Source organism: Cebus imitator, unplaced genomic scaffold, assembly GCF_001604975.1.
Source record: "Cebus imitator isolate Cc_AM_T3 unplaced genomic scaffold, Cebus_imitator-1.0 Scaffold59, whole genome shotgun sequence".
Classification (NCBI taxonomy): domain Eukaryota; kingdom Metazoa; phylum Chordata; class Mammalia; order Primates; family Cebidae; genus Cebus; species Cebus imitator.
In genome coordinates, this window is record NW_016107374.1 from 2382902 (window position 1) to 2406512 (window position 23611).

At 56.7% G+C, this 23611-nt stretch overlaps 1 protein-coding gene across 1 annotated transcript in view; it reads left to right on the forward strand.

Annotated features, from left to right (window-relative positions):
* The window catches only part of SHISAL1 (shisa like 1), an 83865-nt gene that overhangs the window by 39573 nt on the left and 20681 nt on the right, over window positions 1–23611 (forward strand). Inside the window, exon 4 of the mRNA XM_017529504.2 lies at window positions 4249–4566. Coding sequence (XP_017384993.1) covers window positions 4249–4566 — 318 coding nt within the window. The remainder of the gene's footprint in view (window positions 1–4248; window positions 4567–23611) is intronic.

Here is a 23611-nt window from a genome sequence, read left to right on the forward strand (position 1 = left end):
GTGTGTGCTACCACACCTGGCTAATTTCTGTATTTTTAGTAGAGACGGGGTTTCACCATGTTGGTCAGGCTGGTCTCCAACTCCTGACCTCATGATCCGTCCGCCTCGGCCTCCCAAAGTGCTGGGATTACAGGCGTGAGCCACCACGCCTGGCCCATAGGCGAGGTTGGCAGAGGGGCCATCGGCCATCTTCCAGCTGAGCCGATGTCTCATTTTGACCTGCTGGCCTCAGGAACTCTCCTCCCCCACCCTCCAACGTGACTTCCTGGTGGGGTGGTGATGGGGACTTCCAGCCCACACTGGCTGCCGCTGCTGTTCCTGCTGACGGATCTGCTCCTGTGCCCCGGCAAGACGTTCAGTGCGGTTCCTCCATCAGAGTAGGTTTTGTTGACTGCTTGGAAAACACCAAAAGAATTTGAATCAGTAAATATCCCAAAATACACTAAAAAAATTGCCGTCTGCGGCCTTGGCTGCCTTCACCTCTTGCTCCATAAAACGGCCTTTGGTGCTTTACTTTCTGCCATTTACAGAACACATACCCACACAACAAAGACCCCCTGCATCTGATGGAGTTAATTTCCGGGTCACATATTTTTTATTACATTTCTGAAATGTTTTTAAAGACCTGAATCTTCCCAGCTGGTCGACCATGGGGAGGGCCAGCCATGGAAGGCCAGGGGAGTGGCTTTAGGATGATGCCTGTGTCCCGGGCTTCCCCGCCTGCCACCTCCAAGGTGGTCACCTGACAAGGAAGGGCGAGTCAGCAAAGGCAGCACCTCCCACAGGCAGGCCCCTCCCTTCCCGGACATCGAGGCTGAGCTGGGAGCGCTGGGTGTCATGTCATGTGTCAACTCCAGCAGGCTGGCTGCAAAGGCTGGGAGCATGGCAGTGCACTCACACATGATGACAGTGACACACTGATTTGCAGGATGCCCGGAGGAGGGAGGATGGGGACTCGCCCTTGGGGTTCCTGGTAGAGGGTGGGCCAGGACAAGCGGGCACACCCCGCAGGTGCAGGGGACCCCTCTCTGAACATCTAGCCTAGATTGGACCTCGGCCTTACCCCAAGATTAGCTCATCTGAGGTCAGAGGGACCTGGTTCCAACTCCCAGCACTGCCACTCACCAGCTGTGTGGCCTTTGGCAAGTGACTTTGCCTCTCTCGGTCTCATTTCCTCGTGTGTGACACGGGGACACCAGCTCCTCCCTCATGGCGCCATTGCAAGGATTCGGAAGCACAGGGCACTGACGCATGACAATTGCCAGCATTTCTGTTAGCTGCTGGCGCACAGACATGCCGGCTATAAACTCCAGTGAAGTTAGTATCAAAGCAGCCACTGTCACCAGCGCATCCCCAGCTCTCAGTATGTGTTGGTGTCAGTATTCACAGCCCGAGGCTGAGTGCTGGGCTCATAACGACAACTTGAACTCAAGCTCTGCCCTCAGGGCCCTCCCAATATCCAGGGGCAGACAGTCCTACCAAACAGCAAAGACAGCAGTGTGTTCTGGGAAATCCAGTGGCTTTGGGAATGCAGGGTAGGGGTTGGACTGACACAGGGCATCAAGGAAGGCTTCCTGGAGGAGGTGATATCTGGGCTAAGACACAGGGCCAGCTGGGTGTGTGGGAGGTAGGCAGGGGTTCTGGACAGAGGTGCAGCATGGACAGAGGTCTCCAGGCAGGAGTGCTGTTGGGCTGGAGGCAGCTTTTCTACCCTGAGAACCTAGGTGGCCACAGCCAAGCCAGTGTGGTGCAGTGGTTAGAAGCACAACTCTAGAGCTCAGCTGCTGAGTTCAAGTACTGGTTCTGACCCTTAATGGCTGTGAGCTCTTAGGCAAGTCTGTCTAATTCCACTGAGCCTCAGTTTTCTGTCTGTAAAGCAGGGATGACAATGATGAAAAAGCTGTTTCTTCCCGTGTTTGCGTGAGCATGAGGTGGGCTAACGTGGGAAGCAGGTGGGGGAACGAGCGTCCGCTGCTGCCTCAGGTACTGTTCCTTCTTGGCTCGGTAGTTCCAGGACCACAGCCTGCGGCCCAGCCACAGCCCCAGCTGGCATCCCGGACCCCTTCTGCGGACAGCATCTGCACACAGCTGCCCTGCCTCCCCTTCCCCCGTCTCCTCCCTCAGCCCCCGTGGCTGCTGCCATGGGAACCACCGAAGAAAAACCTGCCACTTAGAGCGATTCTGTGGGGGCTGCAGGAGGGAGGGTGCTGGGAGAGCGGGAGGCCTGGGGACTGGAGCCAGGCTGGCCTCCTCTGTCTGTGGAGACAGCTACCCTGGGGACGCCTGCCCCAGCGTGCTGGATGGGGCCGCAGGCCTCTTCCCTGGAAGGAATCCCACATCCAGATGCCTCCGGGAAAAGTGAGCCTCTCTTTAACAGAAGGCAGCTGGGGCCTGGCTGGCAGTCATTTACACCTGAGCATGATCGAGCCCCTCGGTCTGCTGCAGGCTTCATCGCGGTAGGGGCTGGGAGGCAGCAAGGATCCACGGTGACCGGGAGCTGTGGGATTACAACGGCAAAGCCTCAGCACCAGCCCGTGGCTGCTCATGGGACATGCTCAGGACATGCAGAGGCCTCCCATCCAGTGGATCCCAGGCACCAGAGCAGCATCTTCAGGCCAACAACTTGGCCAAGTGAGGGGAGGGAAGGCTTTCCAGGCAGAGGGGGAAAGCGAGCTTCCCCAGCCCTGGGCTCTGCCCTGGTCAGGGCCAGAGGACCCACTGGGAAGCAGCCCCTGTCTTCCTACAGAGGCCGCTGCTGGCGCTGGGGCTGACCTAAGCCTGGGAAGATCTGGAGCCTGGAAGCTGAGACAGGGAGAGGCCTCCTGCTCCTCTCCTTCAGGCCCAGAGACAGGCAGGGGTTCTCCCAGGCCACACAGCAAACCAGGCAGAGGAAGAATTAGAACCAGGGATCCAGGCTGGCACCTGTCCTCAGCCTCAAACAGGGTCTTGAAGGTTGTGCTGCCCCTGAGAGCCCAGTCTGGGCAAGAGGCCGGCGGGTCTCTCCCCAGGGAGGTGCAGTGGCAGCGTGCGCAGGCCGGACACTGGCTGCGTTCATGCCTCCTCAACACTGAAGCGCACACCCACCCAGACACATGCCCACAGCAGGGAGCAGCCGGAGGCAGCCGGAGGGATTAACAGAGCGGTACGTTCAGGCAGCCGCAGCCCCTGGCACGTAGTGTTAGGACTCAGAAGCCCCCGCTGCAGTGGGAAGCCCAGGACACCGTCCACCTTGGGCACGCGAAGACTCAGACCCTGGCCTTGGGGAAGGGCGTGGGAGACAGACGTGGCTCTGGGTGACGAGGGCTGGGTTTGAGGGGAAATCAGGGTTGTGGGCCAGAAGAGGGGCTTGTCCCAGCCATGTAGGAGGGTCAGGGTGTCCGGAAGACTTCCTGGAGCAAGTCGTCTTCAACAGAGGGCCGGTGGGAGGAGGGGTCAGGGAAAGAAGGCACGGTCTGTGCACAGGCCGGGTGCTGGGAGCACAGACCCTCTCTGCAGTAGAGCCGGCTGATGCCGGGAGAGCCAGGCTTCCCAGCAGGACTCTGAACCCTCCGCGACTTTGGCCACCTCTGCCTGGGGAAGGCAGAGCAGCCCTTAGTGGGGAAATATTGGGCAAATGAATAAGAGAAGTGAGGTCCCAGGGCCCGGGCACCCCAGCCGTGCACAGCCTGGTGGTGTTAAATGAAGGGGACCCCTGGGGGAGGTTGGGAGGGGTGTGGAGGGCAGAACCTGAGGCCTCTGCCCTAGGTCCAGCAGGATGGGGAGGAGCTCCATCCTCACAGCAGGGGTGAGGCAGTGAGAGCCTGGTGGGCGAGCAGGAACAACATAGGCAAAGGCGGGGCAGGGGTGGTGAGCAGGGGCATCTGTAGGAAGGAGGGAGCGGCCAGGCCCAAACAGTACCAGGAGGAGGAAGAGGCTGCCATGTCCCGGGAGACCCCGATGCCAGCTCAGAATTCCTGCCAATGTGCCTGACAGTGTGGGACTCACAGGGATCCCAGCCCAAGGACGTGGGGTCCTGGAGGATGCTCAGGTGGGGACCAGGCCCAAGGCAATGGATTCCAGGGAAGGAGGTGAACAGCGCAGGCAGAGGAGAGGGAGCCAAGGTCCCGCCCTCCAGAGGGGCTCCGACCCTCCTCCCTGGGACTCCAAAATAGCCCCCATGCCAGGTTCTGTAATCAGCCCCGCTGAGGACGCCAGCCCGAGCGGGGCTGCTCGCCTCTCCTCACTCACTCTCTCTCTGTTCGTTCACAGCAATTACACCGCCTTGTTGGGAGTGTGGATCTACGGCTTTTTCGTGTTGATGCTGCTGCTTCTGGACCTTTTGTATTACTCGGCAATGACCTACGACATCTGCAAGGTCTACCTGGCACGGTGGGGCATCCAAGGACGGTGGATGAAACAGGACCCCCGGCGGTGGGGGAACGCTGCTCGGGCCCCTCGGCCGGGGCAGCGGGCCCCACAGCCGCAGCCTCCCCCAGGCCCGCTGCCCCAAGCCCCCCAGGCCGTGCACACGCTGCAGGGAGACACCCACAGCCCACCGCTGATGACCTTCCAGAGTTCGTCTGCCTGGTAAGTGGCTGCCATTGAGGCCGGTGCTGATTTGGGTCATTGTCTTTGGAGAGCATGGAAAATCCGCCATCATTCTCGCCATGGTGAGAATGATCTGGCTCGTTGGAACGATTTGGCCGTTTGGTTACCCAGTTGTTTGCGTATCTTGTTGTTTGTCAAGAAAAAGTTGAAACTGTCCTGGTAGCCTAGAACATGTGCCTGCACGGGAAAGTCAACGTGAGAGGTGGAAACAGCTTAGAAGCAAAGCTTGCAAGCTCATCGCGCTGAGGGCCCCGTGCGAGAGACGTAACCACTGAACATTAAGTGGAGTTTTGCGTGTCCTAGCTGCCGAGGCAAAGGGGGAAACTGGGTGGCTAAGTTGTAAATCTGGCCAAAGGAAGCAAATTGGTCTGCCCAGGCAGATTTTTCAGCACGAGGTTAGAAAATACAAATGTTACTTGTTTCCTTATACGTACATGCCTTGTGTGGCATGAGGGGTGTTAGTGCTGACTCAGGCAGGCTGTTCAGGAAGGAAGGAAGCCAGCCAGACAGGTGGCATCTCAGGGGTTGGCCTTGTGGGGTGGCTGCCTCAGGGTTGTGTTCAGATCTGAGCTTATCTACTGCAGTTCCTATTTCTGCCCAGTTCCAGGGTGGTGGGGGCGAGCCTGACCTAACCGCAGGCAGCCCTGGGTAGTGTGGCATCTAGAGTTGGAAGGAGAGAGGCAGGTTTGGCGTTTGGAGCAGGAACTCCCTGGGAGGCTGGTAGTACCAAGGACAGGAGCCAGACTGAGGGGCAATTCCCAGGTCAAGGGGTAGAATGAGAGGTTCAGATGCCGTGTCGGGGCTGAGCTGCAGCCATGGGCACATGTGGCTCAGGGCACATCATGCAGGGACATCATGATACCAAGCCCCAGCTGCAAGATCCATCCAGAGGCCCCCTGCTGCGGGGTATGCAGGAGTTTGCCGCACAGCAACCCCTGGGTTCAAGTCCAGGAGCTTTGCAGGCAACCTGACCTGGGTCTGAGTCCCAGCTCTGCCATTTACCTGCTCCTTGACTTCAGGCATGAGATTTCACCCTCTTAACCTTCTGATCCTCGTGAAAAAGGAGAGGGTAAGACTGCCCCCTTCCATGCGTTAACTGTGTGCCTACCTGGCACGTAGTAGGTGCTCATTTAACCCTTGATTCCTTCTCTTTGGAGGCAGAAACCAAGTGAGTTAGCGTTCATTCACATAGCTAGCAGGTAGTGACCTGTTCAATGAGTGCCTTAAACAATTAATAAGATATGTATAAATCAGTTTGTGCTTATCGATCGAATAATGACGCCATCTATTACACAGGAGACAAAGACACAGCCATGTGTGGCTCAGTTTGACAAATGCTGGCTGAGTGGGTCCTTGGGCAGGAGTCTGTGCCAGGTTCTGGGGGATGTGGAGGTGATGAGTAGAGAAGCCAGCCCCCACCCTTGAGCAGTAGGGACTTCAGAGAGCTACAGGCAATGAAATGTCTGTTGGCAGGACCCCATAGTGGGGTGTTCTGAAATGCGAGTCCCTTGCAACAGACACACCTGGAGAGTTTGTCAAATGGAAGACCCAGAGCCCACGGACCAGGCATCTCTGGCGGGGACGCCTGTAGGCAGGACAGCTCGGGAAGCACTGGAAAATGTCTATAATAGCCAAGCTTTCCGATAGCTGAGAATCTTCCGTTTAAAACGTTGGTCCTCCTCCACTCTCACACCTTTTGCATGCACGTGCATTTGCAATAAATAGCTCACACCTCCCCGAACACTTGCCAGGAGGATGGGGGATGTTGCTGGCGCCCTGTGCTCAGCACTTGGGGGCTGTCTGCCTGCCCCGGCCTCCAGGTGCTCCATTTCCTGCCTCACTGTACCTTCTGCTAACAGCCCCCGAGTCTCGCCCTGCGCAGAACCCTTTGCTTGTCCCAGCAGCAGTTCCCACCCCACCCCTGTTCCGTATCGATTTTCACCAAGAACACATTGCACACCTGCTGTGTGCCAGGCCCCATGCTGTGCCATCAGGATGCAGAGAGTGTGCCAGGCTTGTGGGGATGGTGCACAGTGCCTGGGTGCCCGGCTGAGCTCCAGGTCCAGGTGGGACACGTTTCCTTTGGGAGTTCAGAGGCTCCTGACTGCCCTGAGTGCAGGCTCGGGAGGGTGTTCCATCACCATGTGAGCGTGAAGAAGGGTCTTCAGAACCCACAAGGATGTGGTGCAGGATAAGGGAACAGCCCATCCCTGGCTGGATTTGCAGGCACCGCCCCGCTCCCGCTGTGCTCTTTGACGTGCAGTGTGACTCTGGGCGAGGAGCTTCCTTTTGGGGTTTCAGGTTTGCCAGTTGAGGAACTGAAGTGAGAGGGGACTTGATTTGGAGATCAGGGAGGACCCTCCTTTTCTGCCACTCCAAGGTCCTCCCGGCTGTGTGACCCACAACGTCTCCAGCATTACAGATCTTTCTGTAACCTGACTAGGTCCCTGGCCCCAGGTGTCCCAGCCTCCACGTGGTGTCCCAGTCAGTGAAGCACCGCTTGGCATCCAAACAGGCATAACAAGTGCTCTTTGCGGCCCTCCTCAGTCACATCGGAGAATGTCCAGGAAAAAAGTGTGGGCCGCAGAGATTCCTTTTTTTTTTTGAGACTGAGTCTTGCTTTGTTGCCCAGGCTGGAATACAGTGGTGCAATCTTGGCTCACTACAACCTCTGCCTCCCAGGTTCAAGCAGTTCTCTGCCTCAGCCTCCCAAGTAGCTGGGATTATAGGTGCCCCCCACCACACCCAGCTGATTTTTGGATTTTTAGTAGAGGCGGGGTTTGACCATCTTGGCCAGGCTGGTCTTGAACTCCTGACCTCATGATCCACCTGTCTCGGCCTCCCAAAATGGTGAGATTACAGGCATGAGCCACCGTGCCCAGCCTGGGAGACTCTTTAATGCTCATCAGTCCCTGGAAAGGCTTCTCTTCCCCTCACAGCTTTTAAGAGCCTCCTGCTGAGTGCGGCTGCTCCCGAAAAAGTCTCTTTGCTTCTGCCTTTACCTCCAGAAGCCTCCTGTGAGCGCAGCCTCTGTGGGTTATCTCCCTTTCTCCCCTGCCTGCCCCGCCCCAGCTCTGTCTCCTGTGGATGACTCCAGCTTCTCCAGCTCCTCGGGGCTCCCCATGGAGGAGCAGCAGGAGCAAGACCGCTGCAGACACACCCTCATCCCCTGGGCTCCTGGAGTCTCCAAATGGGGCTCAGCCACTTCTGGGGAGGCTTAGTGAGACCCAAGCAGTGGATGGAGAGCAGCACAGAGGGCACAGAGGGCACAGAAGCAGGAGGTCAAGGCACTGCCAGGACAGCATAGGCAGGCAACACCGTGGGAGGTGCACGGAAGGGGCAGCTGTGCTGGGGGCACCCAGGAGTCCCCTGACCCTGCCTCCCACTGGGCTGCTGTAGCGGTTCTGATGGGCACCCTGCGGTGGGAGGGCCCGTGGTAGGCAGGGAGCAGGCGGCAGAGCTGGGGCAGAGGAGCAAGCTAGGCGACTGCTGGGTCCACCCTCAAGGCTCTCGGCTCCCCAGCTGGGGCCAGCACCATCTCCCCTCTCAGAAACCCGTAGGGCTTGGTGAGTGAGGGGCCCGAGGCAGCCCCAGGCCACTGCTGAACAGCAGTATTGAAGGTCCTGGTGGCAGTGGCACAGCCCCACACAGCCCCACCTCTTGGTCCCCGCGGACACACACTCCATCAATCACAAGAAAGGCGATTTTCCTGCCAGCTGGCCGGGTGAAAGCCAGGCGCTGCTGAATCATGTGGCCAGGCAGGTGGGGCGTTGTGACGTCCCCCACCCCTGGGATTTATAACTGAGGTAGGGGCCGGCAGGGGTGTCGGGAGGGATGCAGCAGTCACAAAGCTCAGCCCCTTCATTTAACTTCACAGAGAAGCCGGGCTTTCCTTCCACTTAGGAGATAATGATCTCAGACTGTGAAGTTTCTTGCTCAGATTCTCTGTACTCTGTCTTCTCTGGTGACCCCGGGACTCCGCCCGTCATTTCCTCCTGAAAACAGTCAGGACAACCTCTGAGGGCCCAGAGCCGAGCACGACCCAGCAGGGACTTTAGGGACACAGCCCCTGCGACAGGGTGCCTTCTTCACCTAACAGTGTCTCCTTCGCACCTTGGAGGTCCTGGGTCTTCCTCCCAGGCATAGAAAGCCTCTCCAGGCCCCTTGACCTCCTTGCACGGGTGCACACTCAGTTCACAGCGAGGCAGGAGGTGGGCACTAGCCCCTACACACACGCACACACACACTCTCTCTGTCCTGTCCCCCCACCCCCACCCCGCTGCCTGCATTCAGCCCGGCCGGACCCCACTATCTGAACTTCCATCCTTGTCGGTGTGCAGTGGTGTGCAGCTCTCCCCACCAGAACCTCAGCCTGACTCAGGGTCCTGGCACGTAGTAGCGGCTCAGCAAATCCCGTCCGAGGGATGCAGCAGGAGCATCAGCACTGGGGGTCCAGGACAGGGTCTGGGCTGAGCCCTCTGTCCATTTGGAGATCAGGAACCTGGTCTCCTCACACTGACAGCCCAGGCCTCGATTCTGCACAGCTAGGACCCACCTCGGGCTAAAGGAGCAGGCAGTGGAGGGGGCAGCGTGGGGAGCTGCTGTGCCCCAGGGGTTAAGCCGGGCCCGAGGGTGTCACCACATTCCTGCCACATGCTGTGATGTCATCGTCAGTGCTGCTGTGGCCGGGGCCCTAGAAGCTGCCACTGTCATGGTCGACATGGTCATTGTCTCAAATCCGGGGCACAAGCATCAGCTCCTAGTCAGACACACCTGCCTGGCCCTGCCAGTGCCCCACAAGCTGCCTGCCCCAAGCCTCCCCTGCCTGAGCCTCAGTATCCCCATCTGTAAATTGGGCAAGCCTGGCCTTGCAATGCAGTTGTGAGGACCTGATGGGGGGCGGGACACTCAGCTAGGACCCCACCTCCCTCCCTCCACTGTGCATCAACATTCCCATCCCCGAGAGAGGCACTCAGGAGGCCCTGGAAAATGTCTGTAAGAGCCAAGCTTTTTGATAACTGAGAATCTTCCATTCAGCTGGCTCCTAGCCTATCCCCCAGCCCTCAGTGGCCCGACCCTGCCTCCCCACCCTAGCGACCCCCTCCTGAAGCCTCAGGCCTGGAAGACCCACAGGGACCAGCAGAGAGTACAGGAAGCATGGTTAGCCCTTGACTTTAGACACTGCCCCCTCGGTATTTCCAGGGACTCTTGTAACTCCCACCCTGAGGACTGGGCTCAGCAGGGCGCATCATCCCCTCATACGGATGAGCCAACTTGGGCCCAGGGAGAGTCAGTGACTTACCCAAGGCCACACAGTAGAACCATGGGTTTGAGCCAGGGTCTCCCTGGTCCATGTCAGATCTGAGCCGACTCTACCTGGCCCCTGCCTGTCTCAGAGCCTCCCCCCACCTCACTACCCATGCCTTCCACCCCATCCTTGACCCCTCAAATCCCTCCTTAATTCACACCTCCCTGCTTCTGATTCAATTCTCTTCCCAGTGTGCTCTGCCCCATCTCTCTCTGGGGAACTTGTATTCATCCTTCAAACCCTTCCCTGAGGTCTAGAGGCCTGGGTGAGGATGGGAGATGGACAGTGGCTGGAGGAGAGGAGGCTGCCCAGCTCCAGCCCTTCCAGCCCCCAAGCTCTCCCAGGCTGTCGGAGCTCAGGGAAAAATTCCTGACTTGGCTCGAGGGGATCCTGTGTGCATCTCAGAGCTTAAGGGGCATCCAAATCCCCTGAGTCTTGTTGGGTTTGCAAATTCTGATGCCTAATGATGGAGTAGGCCTGGGATTCTGCATTTATAGTAAGTTCCTGGGAGATGCTGGTGCTGCCTGTGGGGCATACAGGGACAGGGCAGAGCAGGAGTCAGAGCCTGAGTGCCTCTACAGCATTGGCTCCGTCGCCCTGGGCCCTGGGGACCTCAGGTCACCTGGAGGTACAGGAGCCCAGCAGGGGAAAGGGGATGTCAGAGTTCCTCTCCGTCTGTTAGCCTCTGCCTACCAGCAAAGCCCCATCACCACCTCTTCTCACCTCACTGTCCCGGAGCCCCTTGAGCGCTTCATAAAACTCATTTGTCCTCCCCTGTGAGGTCCCAGAGTTCGCCCAACCCCAGAACCCTCTCCTGCTGAAACTCAAGCATCGTATTCTTCCCAGCTCTGCAGCCAGAGCCCTGGGTGTGGCTTCTGCAGGGAGGGTGCCAGCCAACAGCAAGAAATTCCAGAAAATGAGGAGACCAGAAAGGGAGACGACCAAGTATCTTATTTCCTTGGCGTAACATCAAATACCAAGGAGGCTTCCGTGCTTGGAATTCAGAAGACAGTTGATGTCCTGAGCGGGGATGGAGTTGCAGCTCCTTCGGGGCTCCAGCTGGACCAGGAAACTGTCCCTCCAGTTCCTGTCTTTTCCCAGCTGGGGCCTGAGAAGGCATGCATTCCCTCCTGCACTGCCTCTCTGGACTGTGTTTTGTTTGTTCTGACAGCTTGGCTGAAACCCCAGGAGGTGGCCATTCATCAGTGTCACTCCGTGGTGGTGGGTACCACGGGCAGCAGGCGGAGGTGGGGAGGAACAGAAAGGCTCAGAACCAGTGACTTCACCTGCTGTGTGTCCTCAGATGAGTTGCTGGCCTTCCCTGAGTCTCAGTGCCTGCCCTTGATGGTGATGGTGATGGTGATGACAGGTCATGAGGGCACACAGTAGGACTGCAGGGAATGTCTTCCTGGCTCTGCCCATGTCCTGGTGCCCAACCGTGCAGACTCCCCAGAGTGCGAGCTGCAGCCCCAGCCTCTAGGACCCCTCCTTAGGCCGAGGGCTATGTGGCTCCTCCCGTGGCGTCCTGGACATGGCTGATTGTGGCCGAGCTAGGCCATCACCATGACCCACGGAGGCCCTGAGGTGCACCAGGACCTCTGCAGCAGCTGCAGTTTCTCCTCATCCTTCTTCCTGGGAAACACAACTCCTTGACCCCTCTCTGCACCCCCAAAGGCTGAGGGGGTGTTAAGATGTGTGGAGAGGCCCGGCCGCCCTGAGCCATCATGCAGGCCGTCCGTGGGGGCAGCGGTCCTGTTGCTGTTCTTTATTTCCCTGCTTTAATACCTACCTCCTCCTCGTCAGCACTCCCCCAAGGGACAGCCACCGTTTTCTGTTTTTCTGCTTCATTTTCCACCACGAAGGTGCCCCTGCTTGCGGGAGGACTATATTAGTCAGGGTTCCCTAGAGGAACAGAACTAACAGTATGGCTATATACACATCAGAGTTTATTAAGTAACTCACATGATCACAAAGTCCCACAATAGGCCATCTGTAAGCTGAGGAGCAAGGAAGCCCGTCCACATCCAAAGCTGAAGACCTTGGCTGGAGTCCGCTGTTTCGGGGGCAGGAAGCATCCAGCATGGGAGGAAGATGGAGGCTGGGATGCTCTAGGCCAGTTTAACCTCTCCACGTTTTTCTGCCTGCTTTACATTCAGGCCACGCTGGTGGCTGATTAGCTGGTGCCCACCCAGATGGAGGGTGGGTCTGCCGTCCCCAGCCCTCTGACTCCAGTGTGAATCCCTTTGGTAGCACCCTCACAGACACACCCGAGCATCGATGCTTAGCATCCCTCAATCAAGTTGACACTCAGTATCAGCCATGGCAAGGGCACTGCCAGTGTGAGAAGCAAACGACCTCACCACCACCCACAGTGCCACACATTTGCCAGCCTGGCCATCCAGCAGGGCAGTGCTGTCATCCCGCACATAAAACGGTGTGTCTTGGGTCATTAATTCAGCATAATGTCCCATCGAACATCCCCTGGAATGGAGAAGAACTCATAACCGCCACGGCAATGGCTGTGCTAATTGTCCAAGGAGCAGGCAGTGGGCCATAACTCAGTGACCCGCTTCTACCTCGGGCCATGGGGTCTCTCAATTTCTACCCCGCGATGGTTCACCTCCAGCCTGTGTGAGCACCTGTCTGTCTCATGCCCAGGGTCCCTCGGCCTCCAGAAAGAGAGGGTTCCAGCTCTCCAGCACTGCCTGGAGCCTGCCTTGGGGTCCCCTCCTCGTCCCTGCCCAGGAGGCGCGGCCCAGCGATCCCTCACTCACTCACCCTCCAGGAAGCTGGCTTGTGTGTGAATAGCCCCACCTGCCATGAAGCGTTTTTGTTTTGTTTTTTGTTTGCAGGCAGAGTGGTCAAGTTAGGAGCAAAGGCTCTTGGAGGCAAACAGAACGGGGTTCGAGTCCCAGGTCCCCTATTTTGAGGTACCTGGAGGGCCTCCAGCAGGCAGCTTCCCCCTCCTCACCAGGACAGAGGGTGATGAAACTGGCCTATCGGCTGTGGTCTGCTTTAATGAGAGGAAACTCGGGAAGGCCCTGGCATGGAGCAGCTGCTCTGCAAATGCTCCCGTCCCTCTCCCGGCCTCGGGCCCTGAGCCTTCCCCACCATTCACGGCTCTGCTGAAGACAGTACTCTGCTGTCCCAGGATTCACGGTCTACGGGACTAAGCACCTGTCAGCCAGGGGAGGAGCAGTCAAAGAAGGGGTTTCAGTGGATGAATAGGAGTTTGCCAAAGTGGGGAAAGGGCATCCAGGCAGACAGCAGCGTAGACAGAGCCACTGAGGGGAGCTGGGGAGCCCGGAGCCTCTGCACCACAGGGTCCGGGCTCCCGGGCCCTCATGGCTGCCCTTCTTGCTCCAATTTGTGACTCCATCGTCATCTCCCTGATCTCAGGGATCAGGGCTCCTTCCTTTAACATCTCTCTCGTCTCCACCCTACCCGCCAGGGAGTCCCCCCGGGGCCCACAGCTCCAATTCTGTCCACCTCCTGGTCTTTCTCCTTGGTCCCCCTACCCCAAATCCAGACTTGCTGGTCATTGCAGAGCCTGAGTCCTCAAGGGCAGCTCTTGGATGTCCCATAGATGTGGGGGACATATCTATGTCCTGGCTGCCTCCCACCGGCCCCTTGGCTTCTTCCTTTCTTTCCCGCTTCACGTATCCCATCAGCAATACCTTGAAACGGAAGCCAAAATCCGCCCCCACCCACCCTCCTCTGAGACCAGCCCTCCTTGTCCATCTTCTCTGGCCAGGATGGAGGCAGCCACCTCCACATGGCTCCCATATACCAGCCTCTGTCCCCGACAGCAGCAGGGTGATCTTTTAAACATAAGTCAAGACCTGCCAATGGCCTCCTTCGCACTTAGGAATCAAAATGCTTTCCTTGGCCAACAACGTGATCTGTCCCCTCCCCACCCCACTGTCCCTCTGTCCTCATCTCCCCACACTCACACTTGCTACAGCCACACCAGCCCCCCTGCTGCTCCCTCCACCCAGACCTCTCCCCTTCCAGGTACCAGCAGGGCTCACTCCTCCCTTCCACAGCCCCCGCTCAGAGCCACCCGAGCAGAGGGGTCTTCCCTGGCCAAGGTTTACAAAATAGCAGCAGCTGCCACCCAGCCATCACTCTGTCCCTTCTCATCAGGTGCATCGCCGCCTGACGTCACATTTGTTTTGTGGCTTTGTGCCTGTCTCCTCTGCTGGAAGGAAACCCCAGGAGAGTCGGGAGTGGCTTTTCTTGTGCTCAGCTGTGACCCCAGCACATAGAACAGTGCTTGGCACATAGTAGGTGCTCAATACATCCATGTTGCATGAACGAATCTTCCTGCCCAGTGCCTTCTGCACAGAAGGCACCGAGCTAGGGTCCGATCAATGAGCTGCATTATTGCTGTTAGTAACCCATTTGTTGAGGGCTTACTGAGCTAATCAGCTGCAACTAATGGTGCCATTTAGCCTCCCCAGCTGCGCTGCAGCTTGGCCAGCCCGAGGCTCATTTTACAAAGGAGACGCCCAGGCTCCGAGAGAGATCTAGTGACTTCCAGGGAACTGCACGGCAGCTGAGCAGGAATCGGAACCCAGGTCTGGGAAACTCCAAAGCCCACATCCTTGTGCTGGGAAGAGCAACGTCCCCACCTTTACTTCTCCCCCTGTGAGAGCTAACGCTGAGAGGATGCCACCCCACGCTGGGTGCATAGCTGCCCTATGGTTGTGGGTTCTTTGTGCAAGGCGGGTCTCACCCGTGCCCAGGGCAGGACCTCAAGGGTCTCCCTCAGCACCTGAGATCTGGCCTGCAGGTGCTGGTGAACAAGCCCTCTCTGGTCTGGGTTCAGGAGCCTGCCGAAACTCTGAAGCTCAGCCTGGCTTCTGATCCGGCGCCCGTCCCTTCGCGGGCTGCCAGGCAGGGGTTTAAATGAGGTGACGGTGCCAGCTTGGTGAGTGCTCGGTTGGGGTGTGTGGTTGGCTTTGTTTGCTTTCGGGGTGTGTCTTTTCTCCTGCACCATTTGTGAAGGTCTTTCCCAGCCCGGGGAATCTTTCCGGAGGCGGCAGGTGTGCTCGTCTCTCCACCTGGAAGCTCCCACCCCCCTCTGCAAACCAGTCCCCACCAGAGGAGGGCCCGGCAGAACAGAAGGTAAAAACACGACACCCACGCTTAGTTTTAATACAAGTTGACTTCGAAAACCTCCTCGCCGTATTCTAGCAAACCCGCAGAGGGGTGAGCTGCGTCGTCTTTGAATCAGAGCTGAGTTCAGGTCCTGTCTACGTGCCCGGGGGCGGCTGCAGGTAAGCCAGTAGCTCCCCTGAGCCTCAGTGTTCCCCTCAGTACAATGGACACAAGGGGCCTTAGCTTGTGAGATGATGGTGAGGACTGGAACCGAGCCCGTCCTCTAGCAGGTGCCTCAGGAAATGCTAACGGTGGTTATTGTTGCAACCGTTATTTGAAGAGTGAAAAATGAGAGGGAAAGAAAACCCAGGCAGGATCCCGCTCGCGCGCAGGTACAACTGCTTTGCATGATTCTGCCTTCGAACGCACACCTGCTTCTGCGCGCCTCTGATAATGACGTGCCTTCTGATTCTGTCCTCCTGTTGAATCGGCAATGATCCTGTGATTTTACCTGACCTTTCTAAACACCGTTTCAGCAGTCACCCAGGTGTCCGATTCCATGTGCGGCGCTCACGTGCTCATTTCCCTACAGTGGGCATTGGTAGAGCATATAATCCTTTCATTAATACTATGACAAATAACACCAATCCTAGCTCTCCTGGGGGCAAGAGGAGGAGATGTACTCCAGAAAACAGCAGATACCTTTGTGAGTTTGTGGCCTTTCCCTTTCTGGAATGATTTACTCCAGAGAGACGCCAGGCAGGGAGATTCCTGAGTCTGGCAGGGGTGAGGGGAGGGGGGGTGGTATGTGTGTGAGTTTTATGGCTCTCAGTTGCACTGCCAGCCTCATTCTCAAAGGGCTGGTGCAGTGAGACAGCTTCTGAGGGCACTGGATTTGGGACGCCCTCTCCGGCATGGGGTGCCCCTCTTTCTATACAGCTTGCATTTCTTGAGATGGAGACTGACTCTGTCGACCAGGCTGGAGTGCAGTGGCATGATCTTGGCTCACAGCAGCCTCCCTCTGCCTCCTGGGTTCAAGTGATTCTCCTGCCTGGGCTTCCCCAGTAGCTGGGATTACAGGTGCCCACCACCATGGCTGGCTGATTTTTGTATTTTTAGTGGAGGAGATGGAGCGGGGGTGGCGTTTCACAATGTCGACCAGGCTGATCCCAAACTCCTGACCTAAAGTGATCCATCCGCCTCAGTGCAGGGATTACCAGCATATGAGCCATTGCACCCGGGCTGTTTGCATTTCTTTGATTCTGGAGACAAAACACCTTTCATTTGTTAAATTGTATTTCCCATCTTGTGAGTTGCCCATTTATTTTACTGTGTCCCCAAGACAGTCGAGGTTTGAAGGAATTTTCATAAAGCAACATTTATTCCCCACGTTTCAGGTCCTTAGTGTTCTTGTGTGTGTACATCCCTCATTCTGTTGACTTCATACAGTTTTAATTGACTTGAAATCAAGTCCTGTTTGTAGAAAACTCAGACTTGCGCTAAGCTAATACCATCACTGGTTTAAGAGTTGCATTTTTTCTAATTCGCGTTAAAACGAACCCATCAGCGTATCTGGGTAGGTGGGGCTGCATGGCACTGGCTCAAGAGAGTTCAAGTTGTAGGAATTTTGGAAGCCTGCTGTTAAACACAGCCATGTTGCAAATTACATTATATAAACATACAGTTAAATACATTGTATTAAACACAGAGGTAATGCATACTCAAAATGTATCCCTTCTTAGTTCTTTTGCTACATGTTCGCCATCTGTGCTGGTGAGGTGATTTGCATCTGTGTGTCTGTATGGGGGAAATCTGTAGAGTGGTGGCTACCTGCGTCTCTTCCTGTCTGTGCATTCAACGACAGCAGGCTGGCAGTATTTACACTCTCGAAATTGGCAGCATGTGCCACAAATCAGGGTTTTCTCCCCCTGGAGAATGGGTTGTTAAATGTTTACCTGCTTGCTCCTGTGCATAACGGTTCAAATGCTGGTATATTTACCTCCTCACGCAATCACACGTGCTCCAGTGGTTTGTGAACCTTACTGTGGGAAGCTAATGTGTGTGTCTGTCTTCCTTTTTCTTTCCATTCTTCTTTCCTCCTTTTCTTCTTTCTTCTCTCTCTTCCTTTCTTTCTTCCTTTCTCTTTTTTTTTTCTCCTCTAAGGTGGTCCTGGGAGGCCGATTCATCGGCCCTTTCCAGCTCCTGGCCCTTCCCAAAGCAAAGAAAGCAGGGCAGACAAGGAGGCAGAAAGACTGGTCTGACCTCTTTGCCACACATCCGGGTCTGTAGTCCCACCAAGGAAATGTCTTGGACATCGTCTTTGCAAAGTCTCCAGCTCTGTCCTGCTTTTCTTTCTCTAGAACAATCCGTGTGTGTTGTGTGAATGCAGCCCAGACAAGATTAATTTACTCATTTATGCAGCAAGCATTTATTGAGGGCTGGCGGCAGGCCGTGCCCTGTGTCAAGTGCTGGGAACAGAAAGAAAAGGCTGGGTCCCCACCCTTACGGAGCTCTGTCCAGTGATGCATAGAAAATCCATTCCGACCCTGCCCTGGCTGTGCTTGGAAAAATCAGTGCCTTCAGCCGAAGGGTAGATATTCCTTAGGGAAGGTTTTGGGAAAGTCATTTTGAAGAAGCACTTCTAGAATGAGCTAGACCTAACACAGCTATTTGTAGTTCAGATGGAGATTTTGTGTCTCTGGGCCCAGGGTGCAGCTGTCGGGAGAAAGAAAACAGCTCCCATTGGGAGCTTGGCAGCATGGCACCCCTGTTTCTGGGGACGTGCTGCCTGCAGCCGGCATCACACATGCCCCCTCCTCGGAGGTGGCTCCTATAATCCTTTCCCAGGGGAGACCTGCACTGCTCCACCCAGCCAGTTTGGACTCTTTAGTTTGGAATCTTAATTAAAATGCCCTAACGCAGTAACTGCTGTGCAAACAAAGATGCCAGCCTGCGTGAGTAATTAACAAAAAGACACTTCCACAAAGGCCCAGGCGAATGGGGCTCATGAATACGCCTCCAGCTCGGAGGATGCTCCTTTATGTTGATTTGACAAGAATTCCACATAGTCACCCTCTGGGCTGTGGCAAGAGTAATGTGGAGACTCGAAATCACCGCACAGAGGAGTGTGGTTGGGCCGGTGGCAGTAATGTTCCCCAAAAACAATTTAGTTCAGGGGCCGTTAATAGGCCTGGCTCCCAGATCAGGTGCTGCAGGGCAGGGTGAGTAGAGAAGGAATTTATCTCCATCGGCCTGGGTCAGGGAGGACCACGGATTCTACTTTATTTCTGCCGCTATGAAAACTCTGGTCTTAACTGCTAAAATATTTGCTTCCAAGAATAGATGCTTGTTGGCGCTGCAAATGTCTCCCGGCCTGGTCATTCTGGCTCCCGTCAGATCGATGGAAACCGAGGCCTGCCATGGGCTCCTCCTAAGCACCCTCCAGCTCTGACTTCCCGTAGCTTCTAAGGTGCCCCAGAGGATGCTGTGGGGGGAGGGGAACGTGCCATCTGATCGCATTAGCTGTGAGCTCTGGGAGTGAGTGTGTCATGAGCCCTGTGTGCTGGGACCTGTGGCTTCAGGAATCGCTGGGAGCCACAGCTGGGGGCAGGCAGGAACAATGGGCTCTGGGGCCCCCTGGCTGGGCTTGGACCAGACTCTGTGCTACCCAGCTATGTGTCCTATTGTGTGGGTCTGTGAGGCCTGGGGTGTGTGTGTATTGCGTGTGTCTGTGGCATGGTCTGTGTGTGTATTGTGGGTGTCTGTGTGGCATGGGGTGTGTATTGTGTGGGTCTGTGTGGCATAGTGTGTGTATTCATGTGTATTGTGGGTGTCTGTGGCATGGTGTATGTGACATTGGGTCTGTGTGGCATAGTATGTGTGTTCGTGTGTATTGTGGGTGTCTGGCATGGGGTGCATGTGTATTGTGTGGGTCTGTGCAGCATGTGCACATGTGTGTGTATTGTGGGTGTTTACTGTCAGGGAACGGCCTCAGCATCAGGGACGGACCAGGCATGCACAGTGCGTGGAAGTGGGTCAGGTCGGAGTCCAGGCTGAAGGAAGCAGGAGACGTAAGGGCACCAGGGCCCATGGGACCAGGAGCCGATGATCAAGGACACAGTGCACACGGCCCTGGAGACAGAGGACACATTCATTTCACAAGGATTAAAAAACATGGACAAGGCTGGGCCCCAGGCCAGGGCTGGAGTTACAAAGTAGACCAGTCCCCATCCCTGCCCATTTACCCCACGGGTTTCCCTCCTCCTCCCCTCCGCCCGCCCCTTGGCGAGCTCCTACTCATCTCTCAAAACCTCACTGAGGTCACGCTCCTTCCCGAGGCCTCTCCCCATTCTCTGAAAGACCCCTCTCCCTGCTGCTGGCTTCCGGCACAACCAGAGAGCCACATGGCCTGTTTCCACTGGACTAGTGAGTGCAGGACTGGTCTGACTCTTCCGGGGGGGGGGGGCAGTGCCAGAGCAGAGCCCTGGGCTGGGAGTCCCGGCACTGCGTTCCACTCCCTCACCCACGGACTCACTGTTTAACCTCAGGCAGGCCATGTCCCTCCCGGGCCTCACTTTCCTCTTGCGTAAGACGAGGGAAGGCACTGAGGCTTCTGAGCCGTCTTTCAGCTGAAAACCTCTTTGACCTTCTATCTGGCTAATGGAGGCGCTCATCGGGGACAAGAATGGATTTGAAAAACGCTTTGAAAAATTCATAGCAGGAGGCAAAGGAGAAAGAGTCTTTATTTTCGGAGAGGGGGAAGCAGGGGGAGTTGTGGACACAGGCTGCCAATGAAAAGGACAGCATCTCGGGGCACCTTGTGGCATTTAATGTCTAATGCATTCTCCCATTAAAGCCTTGGCATCAAATATTTACCAAAGCAGCATTAAAAATTAACCTTTACCTGGGGATGTATAAAGGCCCTAAGCTCCCCGAGAAGCGTCAGAACGTCAGGAGGGTGATGCGACAGGAAGGAAGGCTACGAGCAGGGAGTGAATAATGGAAGCGCCCAAGACAGACACGGCTCCCTGCTGACCCTGCTCCCAAAGCCAGGGCAGCCTCCGGCCCTGTCTGCAGAGGCTCCCAGCCCTTTGGAGACAGGCAGAGGCCTGCAGGATAAGGGCAGGCCCTCGGCTGGGTCTCCACGGCCCTCCAGGGCCTGGCTCTGCCGCTCTGGGCAGCTGACATCTGCAGGATGGAAAGGAATGAGTCTGTCTGAGTTGGAAGAGACCAGGGAGGAAGTGGTCCAGGCACTGGAAATAGCGTGTGCAAAGGCACTGAGGCAGAGATGGCCGTGCATCTGTCCGTCAGAAGGGCAGTCAGGTGGCACCAGTGTTGGGGAGAAAGGAAGTGCGGGAGGGGAGGGGTGGGAGGTGCAGTGGGGTCTGTCTGACTGTGCAGGGCCATGGGCAGATGTGGGCTTTTCGGTCCAGGGACAGGGGCGTCCCTGAGGAGTGACAGGACACATTTGTCTTTGGGAAGGGAGCTGGGAGTCCACCGGAGAGGCTGCCACTGTCCCACAAGCTGTGGCCACATCTGTGGCTTGGCTGAGGGTGGTGGTGGGCGGGGGGACAGCAGCAGGGAGTGGAGCCCACGGATTGGCTAGGGACTGGGGTGGGGGCTGAGAAGGAGGTGGGGACCAAGGAGGATGTCCAGGACCCTGGGCTGAGCAGCCTGGGGGATTTTCCAAGGTGGGGACCCTGGGGCGGATGTGGCTTTGGGCTCAGCAGCGTGGAGTGTCTTGAGTTTGAGATGCCCCAAGAGGCCACTGCCATGGGGCCTGGGAAGGAGCAGCTCCCACCTGCGGCAGGAGGAACCCCAGGGCGAGCGGGGTCTGGAAACCACAAGAGGCAGGGGCAGCCGAGGGCTGGGGGACCTGGCCTCGCATGTGGGCTGTGCGCCCTGCCCTCCTCCTGCTATGCCCACCTCCCCATCCCAGGTACAATCTGTGGGCTCCAAGAGCACACAGGGCACCGTCCTGTCTGCCAGAAGCCGCTGGGCATATAGCTGGCACCAAACAGCTTTGTCATCCCCACCCCACCGCCTGCCTTTTACATGGCTGGGATGCCCGCCAGCTTCTTCCTGAAGGAAAGAAAGGTTCCGTGTCTCATCATTTAGATTAGGTGGCGCCTGTAAAGCACAAAACACTTCTCATTTGTCATGCAGGACCTTTGTTTTTGGTTTTTCCTGGAGACCAGTGGACCTGACGGGGTGTGAGGGAGTCTGTGGAGCACGGCCACTTCCCCTGCGCCACCCCCTCGCCAGGGCGTTTTTCTTGCCATTTTGTTGATGGTGGAAACTCAGGCTCAGGCCACAACATGCATCCAAAGTCAGACAGCCAAGGAGAGGCTCTCCAGGAGCACCTACAACGTGGCCTGCCACCCCAACGCACAGATCCCCCAACACACAGATCCCCCAACACACAGATCCCCCAACACACAGATCCCCCAACACATGCACAGAGCCCCCAACACACGCACAGAGCCCCCAACACACGCACACAGCCCCCAACACACATGCACAGAGTCCCCAACACATACAGAGCACCCAACACACACAGAGCACCCAAGACACAGAGCCCCAACACACACACCAGAGCCCCCAACATACAGAGCCCCCAAGAAACACATACCCCAACACACATGCAGAGTCCCCAACATACATGCAAAGTCCCCAACACACAGCCCCCAACACACACAGAGCCCCCAACACACACGCACAGAGCCCCCAACACACACAGATCCCCAACACACATGCACAGTGCCCCCAACACACACACACAGCCCCCAAAAAACACAGCCCCAATACACACACACACATGCAGTCCCCAACACACATGCCAGAGACCCCAACACACACCAGAGCCCCCAACACACACCAGAGCCCCCAACACACAGCCCCCAACACACACAGAGCTCCCAACACACACCAAAGCCCCCAACATACAGAGCCCCCCAAAAACAGCCCCCAACACACACACAGTCCCCAACACACATGCCAGATCCCCTAACACACACCAGAGACCCGAACACACATAACAGAGCTCCCAATAAACACACCAGAGACCCCAATACACACACCAAAGACCCCAACATACACCAGAACCCCCAATACACACACACACACGAGAGAGAGAGAGAGAGAGAGAGAGAGAGAGAGAGACTGGTTCACTCCTAATCCTCATCCATCTCGATGGCCCATCAAGATATTTCGCTGAAGACAGCCTGGCTCCACAGCGGGCTTGCTGGCCCCAGTAAGCAGGGAGCTCCCGTCACCCGGGCGTGCAAGCCGAGGCCAGAGGCTCATTTCCTGAGGAGGCAGAGTAGAGGGACATCAGACGCATCATCTCCGAGATCCTCCCTCTCCCAGAATCTCTGGCTCTGCCCTGAGGCCTTGTATCAGCTGGCGGCTGCCGCATAACAAGTTACCCCACGAGGCAGCAGCATAAAACAAGCATTTATTTAACCCTTTCTGCGAGTCAGAAAGGTGTGAGCGTGGGTGTGGCTTTGCTGGGTCTCCGGGCTTGGGGTCCGTCAGGAGGCTGCAGTTAAAGCTGCTGCTGAGACTGTGTCATCTCAAGGCTCTGCTGCAGAGGAGACACCTCCCAGCTCACACAGGTGCTGGTAGTGGGCTCAGGTGTTGGCTGGGGGTGTCAGCTGCTCACCAGGCGGGCATCTCCACAGGGTAGCTTGTGCATGACAGCTGACCGGCCAAAAAGAGCGTTCTGGGAGAGAGGGTTCAAGGTGCAGAGCCTGGTGGAACCCATGGTCTTTTTGGAAGCTAACCTTGGAAGGGACGTCCCATCTCTGTCACTCTGTTCTATCCATTTGTTAGAGGCAAGCCACTTGGCCCTGTCCCCATCCTTTGGTCTCCCTGGGTACCAGAGGAGGCTGTGAGTAGCTGGAGGTGGGGTCTTTAGAGGCACCTTAGGGCTGCATACCGCAGGCCTTGATGGAGAGTAAGAGTTGGCTGTGAGCAGCAGCAGGTTACAGATGGGGCTGAGGGCAGAAGGGAGAAGTCACCACTCTGTGTTGGGGTCTTGTGTGTGTGTGTTGGGAGCTCTGGTGCGTGTGTGCTGGGAGCTCTGGTGTGTGTGTTGGGAGCTCTGGTGCATGCTGGGAGCTCTGGTGTGTGTGTGTTGGGAGCTCTGGTGTGTGCTGGGAGCTCTGGTGCGTGTGTGATGGGAGCTCTGGTGCGTGTGTGATGGGAGCTCTGGTGCATGTTGGGGGCTCTGGTGTGTATGTGTTGGGGTCTCTGGTGTGTGTGTGATGGGGTCTCTGGTGTGTGTGTTGGGGCTCTGGTGTGTGTGTGTGTGTGTTGGGGGCTCTGGTGTGTGTGTTGAGGGCTCTGGTGTGTGTGTTGGAGGCTCTGGTGTTGGGAGCTCTGGTGTGTGTGTGTTGGGGGCTCTGGTGTGTGTGTTGGGGACTGGTGGTGGGAGCTCTGGTGTGTGTGTGTTGGGGCTCTGGAATGTGTGTTGGGGTCTATGGTGTGTGTGTTGAGGTCTCTGTGTGTTGGGGTCTCTGGTGTGTGTGTGTTGGGGGCTCGTGTGTGTATTGGGGGCTCTGGTATTGGGAGCTCTGGTGTGTGTGTTGGGGGCTCTGGTGTGTGTGTGTG